The 12,403-nt window shown below is 55.8% G+C and overlaps 1 protein-coding gene across 2 annotated transcripts; it reads right to left on the bottom strand.

The window, feature by feature from the left end:
* Window positions 1-282: 282 nt before the first annotated feature.
* On the bottom strand, window positions 283-11,150 carry ANKRD13D (ankyrin repeat domain 13D). Of its 2 annotated transcripts, XM_023654548.2 has the most exons (15): window positions 10,858-11,150; window positions 10,147-10,282; window positions 9,907-10,031; window positions 9,057-9,102; window positions 8,832-8,975; window positions 8,404-8,593; window positions 3,639-3,705; window positions 3,170-3,251; window positions 2,888-2,949; window positions 2,675-2,805; window positions 1,624-1,781; window positions 1,410-1,526; window positions 1,161-1,324; window positions 988-1,079; window positions 283-655 (listed from the first exon to the last, which is right to left on the bottom strand). In XM_023654548.2, exons 1-15 carry the CDS (start codon window positions 10,945-10,947, stop codon window positions 442-444), a joined length of 1,818 nt encoding a protein of 605 aa, XP_023510316.1. In that variant the 5' UTR covers window positions 10,948-11,150; the 3' UTR covers window positions 283-441. The 2 variants fall into 2 exon arrangements, with proteins under 2 accessions (XP_023510316.1, XP_023510317.1); XM_023654549.2 differs by lacking the exon at window positions 10,858-11,150 and having other exon boundaries at window positions 9,907-10,048; window positions 10,147-10,280.
* Between the last annotated feature and the right edge of the window lie 1,253 nt (window positions 11,151-12,403).

Below are 12,403 nucleotides of genomic sequence, written 5' to 3'. Positions count from 1 at the left end.
AGGGAACACCTGCTCTGTGAGGGCCCTTCACACCTCAACCGTCCCAACAACCCTGGGGGACGGGGGTGTAATTTTACAGCTGACCAAACTGAGGCTCAGAGAGGCTAAGGGGGCCATGGCCAGGATTTGAACCCAGGTCTGAGGCCATCATCCACAGTCTCCCCTCAGTGCCCCCCTTGGGACCTAGGGACGCAGGACTGGACAGACAGGTTTTGGGGAAGATCAGACAATCGGGCCTTAATGGGGGGGGCACCTTACTACCCCCATTGAGCAGAGCAAGCCTGCTGCTGAAGGTCTCTTTATTTCCATCTTGGTCTCCAACGCAAGCCCACCCCCAGGGCTCCAGGCCCCCAGCGCAGCAGCAGACAGTTTATAAATAAATAAGTTACAAAAGCGGGCGGGGGTGCAGCCGGACAGCCCTCCCGGGCCGGGCCTCGGGGCTCAGTGCTCCGTGAGTGACAGCTGCAGGATGCGCTGTAAGTCCTCCTCCTCCTGCTGCCCCCGTCGCTCCCGCTCCTCCTGCTCCCGTGAGGACAACTCCAGGGCCAGGCGAAGCTGCTCCTCAAAACTGGGGGGGGCCAGGGCCGGGGGCGTCCTATGCGGGGATCCCGGGCCCCGGGGCTCGGTGGACATCCGCAGGCTTTCCTGGAGGGCCCTTCCAGGCAAGGTGTGAGAGGGGAGAGCAGACCAGTGAGCACTAAGGCCAGGGGAGGAGGCCAAGGGCTGGCACATGGTTAGAGGACAAGGACAACGACAGGGTGGCTGGGACCTGGGAGACCAGAGAGGAGAGACAAGGCGGGGCCCTGTGTCCCCATCCCTCATGACACCTCAGTGGGGGCAGCGCAGCTGATGGGTAGCCTTGGAGAGGGCATGGGGTCCTGGGACCAGCACCTCCCTGCACCCCACCAGCCAAGGACCCCTGACTGGCAGGGTCGCTGAGGCAGGGCGGGCCCGAGACCTGGACCGTGAGGTCCTAGGGGGCCTCACCGCTCCAGCTGAAGCTGCTCCTCATAAGCCGTGACGTGGGGAGGAGGGTGGGCACCGGGCCCGGTGGTGGTCAGGGCTTCCCAGACAGTCACCTGCAGTAGCCGGAGCACAGAGCTGTTGCCTCTGCCACCTGTGGCTGCAGAGGCCAGGGCCCGGCCCTGCCCGCGCCCCACCTGCTCCGCCTCCGCGCCCGCCTCGAGCAGGCTCTGCTGGATGGCAAACTGCAGCAGGTCATCGTCCTCGTCGCGGAGGGGCTCACTGCGCTCCGCGCCCAGCACACTGTACCCTTCGGGCACCTCGAACACGGCGGGGTCCACCTCGCACGGGAAAGGGCTCCCTGGGTGCGACGGAGGCGCCCCACTCAGCCCCCACTGCTCGGAGACCAGCGAGCCGCACGGCCCCCCTCCCTCCTGCAGTGGTACCTGAAGCTGTGACAGCCGAGCCAGGGGCCGGCACCCACACTGAGCTCAGGGGCTCGTCACAGCCACACAGGTTGCTGAAGGTGATGCGGGCGTTGAGCACGTGGAAAAGGGGGATCTCTGTGAGGAGACAGCCAACCCTGAGCTGGAGCCCATATCTACGTGACTCTCCAGGAACTGCCCGAGGCCCTCCTGCTGCCTCGGCCCCAGCTCTCACCAATCTTGACCGGGAAGCCAGGTGGGAGGCGCAGGGTGATGAAGTCTCGCAGCTTGGCAAAGTGAGCGTTGCTGATGGCCATCAGGTCGATGATGGGCGTCACCTGGTCACCCAGGGAGAGCGGGTGCTCCTCACTCAGCCACAATGTTGCCTTGAACCTGCCCAGCCGACCGCAGGACGCCGGTCAAGGAACCTCTGCTGGCTCCTCTGCTAAGGCCCACCCACGCTGGACGCCCGCCTTTACTCATGCCCCGACCTGGCCTGGGGCACCTGCCTGCCTCCTCCAGCAGCTTGTATCCTTCTGGGCCTATGGCCCGAGCTGCCCCCCAGACCCTGGGCCCATGCTGGGGCCTATGGTGGTTTGCACCAGCTCAGCTCATCTGGATGAGAAGGGCAGGGCCGGGCTGCTGGCTTCGGTCTGGGCCCTGTCCACAATCCCTCCTCCTCCTCAGCCCACGGCCAGCCAGAGCCTCACGCTTTGCTATGCTTTTGTGCTCAGCAGAGCCCAGGGGTCCGGACTGCCAGGGTTTGAATCCCAGCTCCACCCTCGGGTGGCTGAGAGTCTCCATGAGGTCCCTGAGGCGGTGCTGGGCTCAGCATCAGCTGTCACAGCTCCTCAGATGCTCATGGCGCCCGTGGGAGCAGGCGGCCAAGTGTGACTGTTCTCATTTTACTGAGGAGACTAGACTCTCAGAGCAGAAGGCATTTCCTCGGGTCACAAAGCCAGGAGGTGGCAGAGCTGTGTGCCCTTCCCACTCTGCCATAAGCTGGCTCCCAACGGGTGCTCATTAAATTGAAGAGAAAACCATGCATGGGTGGTGCTGCCAATTCATTCACCAAGGAAGAGGACCAGTCCTCGGGCCAAGCCTGAGCTTGCCAGGTGCCAAGGACCAAGGGATAAGACAGACCCGGCTCCTGCCCCCAAGGGGTGGAGTCTAGGAAGAAGCTGGCTGGGTGAGTGGGTCCCTGACTCCGGTGGGCCCCGTGACAGGAGTCTGCAAGGGCTCAGGGGGACCCTGAAGGAAGTCCCCAGCCAATCCCTAGACGTCACCTCTGTACTTTGCTGGACATCTCGATGGGGCGGCCAATGTTCCTCGACTCCAGGCTGAAGTTGGGGTCGAAGTACTCGTCGGGGGAGATGGCTGTGGGGTTGGTGGGGCTGGCTGCCTGCTGCACAGGAGCCTGGGTGGGCCCCAGGACAGGGCTTAGCAGGACGGTGCCTGCCCGGCCCAGCCCCCAGCCCCCACCCCCAGCGCTGGCTCACCCCGTTGTGGGAGGAGTGCTGCTGGGCCATCCCGAGGAACGACTGGAACGGAGTCTTCCCCCCTAAGGAGGAGTGGGAGCCCATGAGGGGACTTGGGCCACTGCTCTCAGACTGTACCCACCCACCCTCCATCATGGGAGCCTCCTGTCAGGCGGGAGATGGAGACAGGGCAGATGAGAATGTAGAGGCCTCCCAGCTTGTCCCGATATGCCGGCCCCCCTAGACCAGGGTGACCCCACCACGCGGTGTGACTGGGCAGCAGGCAGGCGCACCTGGGTTTACCTTTGCTCCTCGACTTGTCCTGATCAGAGAGGTGCTCCGTGCGTGTGCGTGTCACCAGCTCCACGTTGGTGGCACTGTACACCTAGGGAGTAGGGGGGACACAGGGGAAGCTGGGGGCTCAGAGCCTGTTCCCCACACTCAGCCTCATCAGCACAGGACCCAAGTTCTCCTGTCCGCAGGGACAGATGAGATCTCACTCCCCACAGTGGAGGAGGGGGCGGGGTCTGAACCCCAGGGAGTCACTACTGGGGGGAAAATGCTCCTCCTTTCATCTTGGAACCCCGGGTGGGGGCCCATGCTATGGGTGATCCCTGCATGCTCACCCAGGGCCCCACTGAGTCCCCATGGCCGCGCAGGGCTTCCAGAGCCCACGGGCCACTGTCTCTCCCTCCACATGGGTGGATGTGGAGAAGCACAGGGTTCCTGGGCCTCGTCTCCTACCCCAGCCCCCACCACTAGCCTCTCCTGCCTTGGCCTCGTAGCCGCTAACGGTTTCCATCTTCTCAGACCGCCAGCCCCAGATACCACATTTGTTCCTGAAACAGACCAAACAGGAGCTTGTGAGGACCCACACCCCCCAGCCCTGGCCAGAGCCTCCCCTTCCAAAGACCGCTCCCCCCAAGCAGCCCTTCCACCGTGAAACGGGCAGGGCCTTGAAGAGGATGCCTGCACACCTGGGGGCAACTGAACAAGGGCTGCAGGCTGGAAGGCGCTGAGGGATTATCACTAATTTTGTTAGATGTGATAACGGTGGTGGGGCTGGCTGTTGTGAAACATCCTTATCTGTCAGAGTCACGTGCAGAAGCGTTTACTGCTGAAATGATATGACGTCTGGGATGTGCTTTCAGACAGTCCAGGGAAAAAGGAGAAAAAAAAAAGTGATAAATGTTGAAGCTGGGTGATGAGCACGTTAGACGATTCTCTCTTCTTTCATATGTTTAAAATTGTCCATAATAAAAAGTTAAAAGTATGTCTGATTCAACAATAATAGTTGGGGACTTCAATACTCCACTTTCAATAATGGACAGAACAAGCTGACAGAAGATCAACAAGGAAAGAGAAGACTTGAACGCACCATGAACTGGACTTAACAGACATCCTTTAAAACACTCCATCCAACAATAACAGAGTACACATTCTTTTCAAGTGCACATGGAACATTCTTCAGACAGACCATATGCTAGGCCATAAAAGAAAACTCAATAAAATTTAAAGGGTAGAAATTATACAAAGTATGTCTCCAATCACAATGGAATGAAATTAGAAATCAATAACAGAAAAAAGATTTGGGAAACTGACAAACATGTGGAAAATAAACCACACATTCCTAAACAACCAATAGATCAAACAATAAATCAAAAGGGAAATCAGAAAATACCATGAGATGAATGGAAATGAAGACACAGCATATCAAAACTATGGGACACAGCTAAAGCAGTGCTTAGAGGGAAATTCATAGCTATCAAGGACTCTATGAGGAAAGAAGAAAGATCTCAAATCAATAACCTAATCTTCCATATTAAGACACTGGGAACAGAGCAGCTAAACCCACAGCAGGCAGAAGCAAGGAAATAATAAGTATCAGAGTGAAAACTAAGGAAATAAAAGTAAGTAGAAAAATAGAGAAATTCAATGAAACCAAAGCTGGGAAACCAAAACGGGTTCTTTGAAAAGATCAAAAAAATTGACAAACCTTTAGCTAGATGGATAAGAGAGAAGACTCAAATTACTAGAATCAGAAATGAGAAAGGAGCATTATTACTGACATTACAGAAATAAAAAGGATTATAAAGGAATACAGTGAACAATTGTACCCCAACAAATTAGATAATCTGGATGAAATGGACAAATCCTAGAGAGAGAAAAACCACCACAACTAACTCAAGAAGAAATAAACAATCTGAATAGATCTGTAACAAGTGAAGAGACTGAATTAGTAGTTTAAAAAAATACCCTCAAAGAAAAGCCCAGGCCCAAGTGGCTCCACCAATGAACCCCACCCAACATTTAAAGAAGAATTAATACCAATTATTTACAAGCTCTTGCAAAAAATAGACAAAGAGGTGACACTGCCTAATTTATTCTATGAGGTACTGCCCAGATTCCAAAACCAGACAAAGATATCACAAGAAAAGAAAAACTACAGACCAATAACTCTTATGTATAGGGACACAAAATACCAGCCAACTGAATTTAGCAACATATGAAAAGAATTACACACCATGACCAAGTGGAATTTATCCCAGGAATACAAGGTTGGTTCAACATCTGAAAATCAATTAATGTCACACACACATCAATAGAACAAAAATAAACGTCACAGGATCATATTGATACACAGAAAAATTTGAAAAAAAATCCAAACCCTTTCATGATAAAAACACTCAACAAACTAGGAGTAGAAGGGAACTTCCTCCATGTGATAAAAGGCACCCACAACTAACATCATACTTAATGGTGAAAGACTTAAAGCTTTCCCCTTAAGGTCGGAAACAAGACAAAGACGTCTGCTCTTGCCACTTTTATTCAACATTCTACTGGCGATTCTAGCCAGAGCAATTAGAGAAGAAAAAGAAATAAAAGGTATCCAGATTGGACAGGAAGAAGTAAAACTCTATTAACAGATGACATGATCTTACATATAAAAAATCATAAGAAATCCATTAGAACTAAAAAAATGAGTTTAGCAAGATTGCAGGATCTAAGATCAATATACAAAAATCAATTGTATTCTTATAGATTTGCAATGAACAATTCAAAAACGTAATTAAGAAGACAATTCCATTCATAATAGCATCAAAAAGAATAAAATACTTAGAATAAATTTAACAAAAGAAATGTAAAACTTATACTCCAAAAACTATAAAACATCATTAAAAGAAAGGAATGGTCTAAATAAATGGGAAAATATCCCATGTTCATGGATCAGAAGACAACACTGTTAAGATGGCAACACTCCCCAAAATGATTTACAGATTTAACACAAACTTTATCAGAATCCCACCTGATTTCTTTGTGGCAACTGACAAGGTGAATCTAGAATTCATCTAAAATTGCAAGGGAACCGGAATACTCAAAAATAATCTTGAAAAAGAACAAAGTAGGAAGACTCGCACTTTCCGATTTCAAAACTTACTATAAAGCAGTGGAGATTAAGACAGTATGGGACTGGCACAAAGAGAGACAGACAGATCAATGGAAAAGAACTGACAGTCCAACAATAAACCCATACGTCTTTGGTCAACTGATTTTCCACAAGGGTGCCAAAATCATTCAAGGGGAAAAGTACAGTCTTTTCAACAAACGGTGCTGGGACAACTGGATCGTCACAAGCAAAAGAATGAAGTTGGACTCTTACCTCCCACCATATACAAATATTAACTCAAAATGGATCAAAGACCTAAATGTAAGATTTAAAACTATAAAACTTTCAGAAGAAAACATGAGGAAAAACCTTCATGACTTTGGATTTGGCAAACTACTGTCAGTTATGACACTTAAAGCATGAGCAACAACAGAAAAAAACAGGTAAAATGGACTTCATAAAAATTAAAAACTTTTGGGGGCCAGCCCCATGGTGTAATGGTTGAGTTCAGTGCACTCCGCTTTGGCAACCCGGATTTGCAAGTTCGGATCCTGGGCAGGGACCAACACAGCTCGTCAGCCATGCTGTGGCAGCGACCCACATATAAAGTGGAGGAAGACTGGCACAAATGTTATCTCAGGCTAATCTTCCTCAAGCAAAAAAAAAAAAAATTTAAACTTTTGTGTTTCAAAGGACAACTTCAAGAAAGTGGAAAGACAACACACAGAATCAGAGAAAATATTTGGAAATCATATATCTGATAAGCAACCTATATCTAGAATATATAAAGAATTCTTACAATTCAATAATAAAAAGATAACCCAATTTTTTAAATGGGCAAAGGATCTGAATAGATATTTCTCCAAAGATGACATACAAATGGACAATAAGCCCATGAAAAAATGCTCAAATCATTAGACATTATGAAAATGCATATGAAAACCACAATGAGATACCACTCCACACCTGCTAGGATGGTTAAAATCCAAAAATAAATAAATGAATGAACCATAATAAGTGTCGGTGAGGATGTGGAGAAACTGGAACCCTCATACCCTGCAGACAGGAATGTAAAATGCTGCAGCCCCTTCAGTCAACAGTTTGGCAGCTCTTCAGACAATTAAACATGCAGTTACCACATGACCCAGCAATTCCACTCCTGGGTACATCCCCAAGAGAAAGGAAAACACAAGTCCACACAAAAACTTGTACACTGATGTTCACAGCTGCACTATTCATCATAGTCAAAAGGGGGAAACAACCCAAATGTCCATCAGCGGACGAATGAATAAACAAAACGTGGTATACTCATACAACGGATTTGGCCATAAAAAGGAATAAAGTAGTTATATGCTACAACTTGCATGACCCTTGAAAACACTATGCTAAGTGAAAGAAGCCAGTCACAAAAGACCACAGATTGTATGATTCCGCTTATATGAAAATCCAGAATAGGGAAATCTATAGAGACACAAAGGAGATTAGTAGTTGGTTAGGGCTCAGGGAGAAGATGGGGGCGATCAGTTAAAGGGGACGGGGTTTCTTTTCGAGGTGATGAAAAGTGCTCTAAAATTGACCGTGATGATGACTGTCTACCCGTGAATACGCCACAGACCCCCGACTGTACACATTAAATAAGCGAATTGTATGGCACATAAAGTTATATCTCAATAAATCTGTCTTCTTTTCTATAGCATTTCTGAAGTCTATTACTGCAACTGGGGCATATGTTGCCAGAGAAATAACTCTGGCCAGAAGCGTCGGGTTCCTAGGCTCCCCACAAAGGACTCTTTGGCCCAGACACAGCCACACCATGGAGAAGCCAACACTGCTGGGAACAGCTGCCCTGACCCACAGCCTAAATCCCTGTTTTTATGGGAAAACATGTGAGGTCAGAAGTCAAGAAACTGGAGACACTCTGACCTAGCTAGGATCCGTCCCAGGAAGACAGCTGCCAGCAAGGACAAGCATGCAGGGGCCTGAAGGCTGCCCTGGGGGCCCGGCCACTTGCAGGCGGTCTGGGTGGGACATGGGGCCTACAGTGACTCCCTCCCCAACCTGAGCAGCCTCTGCGAGTGGCTCAGCTTCTCAAAGCCTGAACCAGGAGCCTCAAGGGCACCACCCAACGTGTGGCCGGGCCCCAACTGACCTCTCAAAGGCCACGTTTCGAGTGTCCAAGTGGGTGGAGACAATAGGAGAGGTGAGGCGACTGGCCACGTGCTCCTCACTGGGCCGCATGGCGGCCAGCAGCGCTTCTGGCTCATGTAGGGCGAGCCCCAGCGTTTCCGTGTGCACCACCTGCCGGTCATGGTCCACTTCCATCACCAAGGCTCCTGCCTCTGCCAGGCGGTGGGGGGTGTTTTGGGGGGACAGATCAGGGCCAGGCCCCTGGCAGCAGGGAGAGGGCCATCATGGTGCCCTCAGCCACCTGCTGCTGAGTGGATGTGACCTCCACCCCCAACCTCCATTTCCACATCTGGAGGGTGGAAAGGAAGGACAGCATCGTCCTTACAAGCCGTGGGAAGATCCACGGGTTCTGGCCTCCCGCGTGCTCGCCATGAGTCCCCCAGGACTCACCCTGGCCCTTGAAGATGAAGCTCCTCCGGCCGCGCTGCCAGGTCATGTGCTCGAAGCCCAGGAGACTGGTGTCCACCCGCAGGCTCTCGCCCCGCTTCCACACGCGGTACACATCGCTGGGGCACATCTTGGACACGAGGGGCACTGCAGGGGGTGCAGAGGTCACCGGGGTTCTTTCCCAAAAGCCCAACCCCAGGGCCGAGGACGGTGAGTGGTCCAACTCACCCCAGCTGGTGAACTCCCACTTCATCTCCACGTAGAAATCGGGGGCCTGAGATGGACCAGAGCACCTGTCAGGGCCCTGCCCGCTGCTGGGAGCCAGCGGCCTGGGGAGCTCGTTGTCGGCAGCCCCCCTTCTGAGAGCCCAGCCCTTCAGCAAGTCTTGCTGCGCAGCCATGGCCCAGCCACGCCCCCACCCCAACCAAACCCTAACCAGAAAGGGCGGGCCAAGTGGGGCCCTAAAGAAGGTCTCCGAGTAATCAGGCTATAAGCATCTGGAGGCATGGGGGCCAGTCTCAACCTGGCCACTAGCCCACTGGGGGGGCCCCGGGGGAGCTTCTGCCCCTCTGGGCCCCAGAGTCCTCATCTGTAAAGAGGGCGCAATGAGCCCCTCTGGGCCTGCCCCTGGGGTGGGGGGCAGGAGGTAGGCAGTGTGCTCTCCCAGCCGGGCCCCACTGGGTGCTCTGAGAAGTGGGGACAGGTATTCCAGGGGCCCAGGCCCCATACGCTGAGTAGGGTGAAATTCACCCTCCAGGGAGCCATGGTCTAGGCTCTGCTGAGATTTCTGGCACCAAGGGACCCTCGATGCTGGCAAAGGCTTTCCTCCCAGAGGGCCCACTCTCACCCATGTGGGCCTGGACTCCTCTCCTTCCTACATGATCCTGCACTGGGGTCAACAGAGAGGGACCTCGCTGACAGCGTCGGGAGAGCATGCCACACAGGCTGAAGCCCTTCCAAGGCCAGGCCTGGCATGGGTGGCCAGAGTGATCCCCATGCAGTCTGTCATGGACCTCTGCCATGGTACCTGCCCCACCCCACGCCCTCTTACTGGCCACACCTCTGTGTCCTGCTGTACCTGGCGGAGTTTGTTGAGCAATTCTGGAATGCCAGCCAGCCTCTGTGTGGCCCTCTGGTAGTCCCGATACTGGAGCACCAGCTGCACCATCTCCGGGTCCCCAGTGCTGACTGCCTCCTGCAGCACTGGTGGTGGCAGGCTACTGAGGGGAGCTCTCTTGATGGCCCCAGGCCCAGCCATCACCCCCACCCACCAACCCTGCTGTCAGCCCCAGGGGAGCCCCGCTACCCTCTGCAGTACCTGCCCAGCCCTGGCAGCTCTCTTTGCCCACATTGGCATTGTGTCGAAGGAGGACTCTCACGGACTCCAAGTTCCCCAGGGACACAGCCAGTTCCAGAGGGGTACGCCCCCGGGGGTCCTCCTGTTCAATGTCGTGCTGGGGGAGAGGGGACACTTAGCACAGGACAAGTAAGGAGAGGCCAGGGCAAGAATGCCACTGGGCTGAACAGGGTTGGGAGTCACCGCAGGAGATAAGGATGGCAGACAGGAGGTGGAATGGCAGAGGGTGGCCTGCGTGTCCTGGCAGGGGAGAGGAGGCGGCAGGCGGCAAGGGCCTGCCCACCTCTCCTGCCCTCTGCCAGGGGCAGAGCTGTGGGTCCAGGGGTGAGGTCTGGACAGGCAGAGGTGCAGCCGCGGCTGTCAAGAGTTTGGACCGGCCTGGGGACCAGGACCAGGCTGCTTGCTCTCAGCCTGGCTCAGGCGTGGTGCGGCGCGAGTTCGGGGGCTAGAAGCAGCGTGAAGTGGGTAGACTGGCAGGGCAGGGCCCAGCGCTGGGAGCCGAGGCCAGAGGCTCAAGAGCGAGGGGCAGGTGCCCTGGGCTTCAGATTGGGCCGAGGAGGGGGCGCAGGGAAGCGGCTGCGGAGCTGAGCAGGGGCGGGCGGCCTCCAGGATGGGGACCACAGCTTTGGGTGGGGGGCCCGGAGGAAGGCCTGGGTGCCCGGCGGGCCTCACCTGGCGGCTGTGCAGCGCGGCCTCCAGTTCGCGGTGCCGGTTCGCCCAGACGAGCCGGTGCAGCGGGAAGGTGGGGCCCGGGCCGGCCATGCTGGGCCTCAGCGCGACATCCCGGGCGGGCGGGCGGGCGCGGCGGGGGCGGCCCGGCCCCGCCTCGGCTTCGGGCCTGGCGCGGCCCCCTCGCTTCGCGTCCACGCCACCCGCGAGCTGCGCCCACCGCGGCCCCCGCGGCCCCGCGCCCCCGCGGCAGTGGCGGCGGCGGCGGCGGCGGCGGCGGTGCAGGCGGCGGGGCTGGCGGGCCGGGCGGGGCTGCGCCGGGGCGGGGCGGGGCGTCGGGCCGCGCGCCCCCTCGCCTCCCGCAGCCATGGCAACCGCAGCCGGACCCGCGCGCGCCGGGGGCGGGCGGGGGGCGCTGCCCAGCCGCCATGGCAACCACGCGCGCCAGCGGCGAGGCCGGGACCCCGGTCTCCGCCCGGGCCTCAGCCGGGCAGGGGTCTGCGGGGGGCGGTCCGGGGGGCGGGGCCTGGCCAAACTCCGCCCGCGGCCTGCAGGGGGCGCTCCAGGCCCAGCGCAGACCCCTCCGTGCGGGTCCGGAAGGGGGAGGAGGGCGCCCGAGGGCGGGGCGGCTCGGCGAGAGGTGGGGCCTGGGCTCTCGGGCCGTGCGCGCGCGTGTGCGCGTGCGTGTGCAGCGGGCTGCGGGTCCTGCTGCCTTGGGTTACTTGCGTCTCCCCAGCAGCCACCCGCCCATGTCCCGGTCTTCCTACCCCAGGTCTCGCAGATACTGATTATGCCTCTGAGTGCGGGGGAGGTGGGAGGTCCTAGTTCCTCGCTCCATCACCTCGCAGATACCCCTAAATGCTGGCCAGCTTAGCATGAAGCGCCTTCTCCAGGGACCGGGGCCGGTGTCTGGTGGTGGCCACACCACGGGCTGGGCCCAGCCACGCAGGGAGGCGGCCCCTCAGGGGTCTGGAGTCAGGGTTGGGAGTATTGGCCAGTGGGGGTTGGGGGGGAGCAGGCCTGGCTCTGGCCCCCCCTGGTGGAGGACTGTCCACCGTGAACGGCTGCGTTCACCCACCGCGTGGAGCCCTTTTGCAGAGGCTGCGCGTTGCTGCCAGTGTCAGGAGGGGAAGGAGAGTTTCGAAATCAGGGCTGGCCCCTCCACCCACACCGGAACCAGGGTGCAGGCCTCAGTCGGCCAAGCAATGGCGGCCTTACCCTGGCCTTAGCCTGGGTCTAGCCCTGGCTCTTGTTGGATGATGAGGCAGCGGCCAGGCTTGGCCAAGGCTGACCCTCTGGTCTCAGTCTTCCTAGCTATGATATGACTAGATAGTGTGATCTAGAAGTCTGAGCTGGGAGGTCCTGGTTGCCATTTCCCTCTGCCCTCTCATTGTGCCTGGGGGGCTCCTGGGCCATCTGGGATAGCTCAGCCACCTTGCCGTGTAGTGTCATCAGGTCATTGTAATGTCCTTGGTCTACAGTAGCTCAAAGGCCTCTGAATGTCCAGAACTCTCAAATCAGGCCCTGCTGGCCGCCACTGCTGCCACCC

The sequence above is a fragment of the Equus caballus genome, chromosome 12 (genome assembly GCF_041296265.1).
Source record: "Equus caballus isolate H_3958 breed thoroughbred chromosome 12, TB-T2T, whole genome shotgun sequence".
Lineage (NCBI taxonomy): Eukaryota > Metazoa > Chordata > Mammalia > Perissodactyla > Equidae > Equus > Equus caballus.
This window is presented reverse-complemented; position numbering and strand designations above follow the sequence as displayed.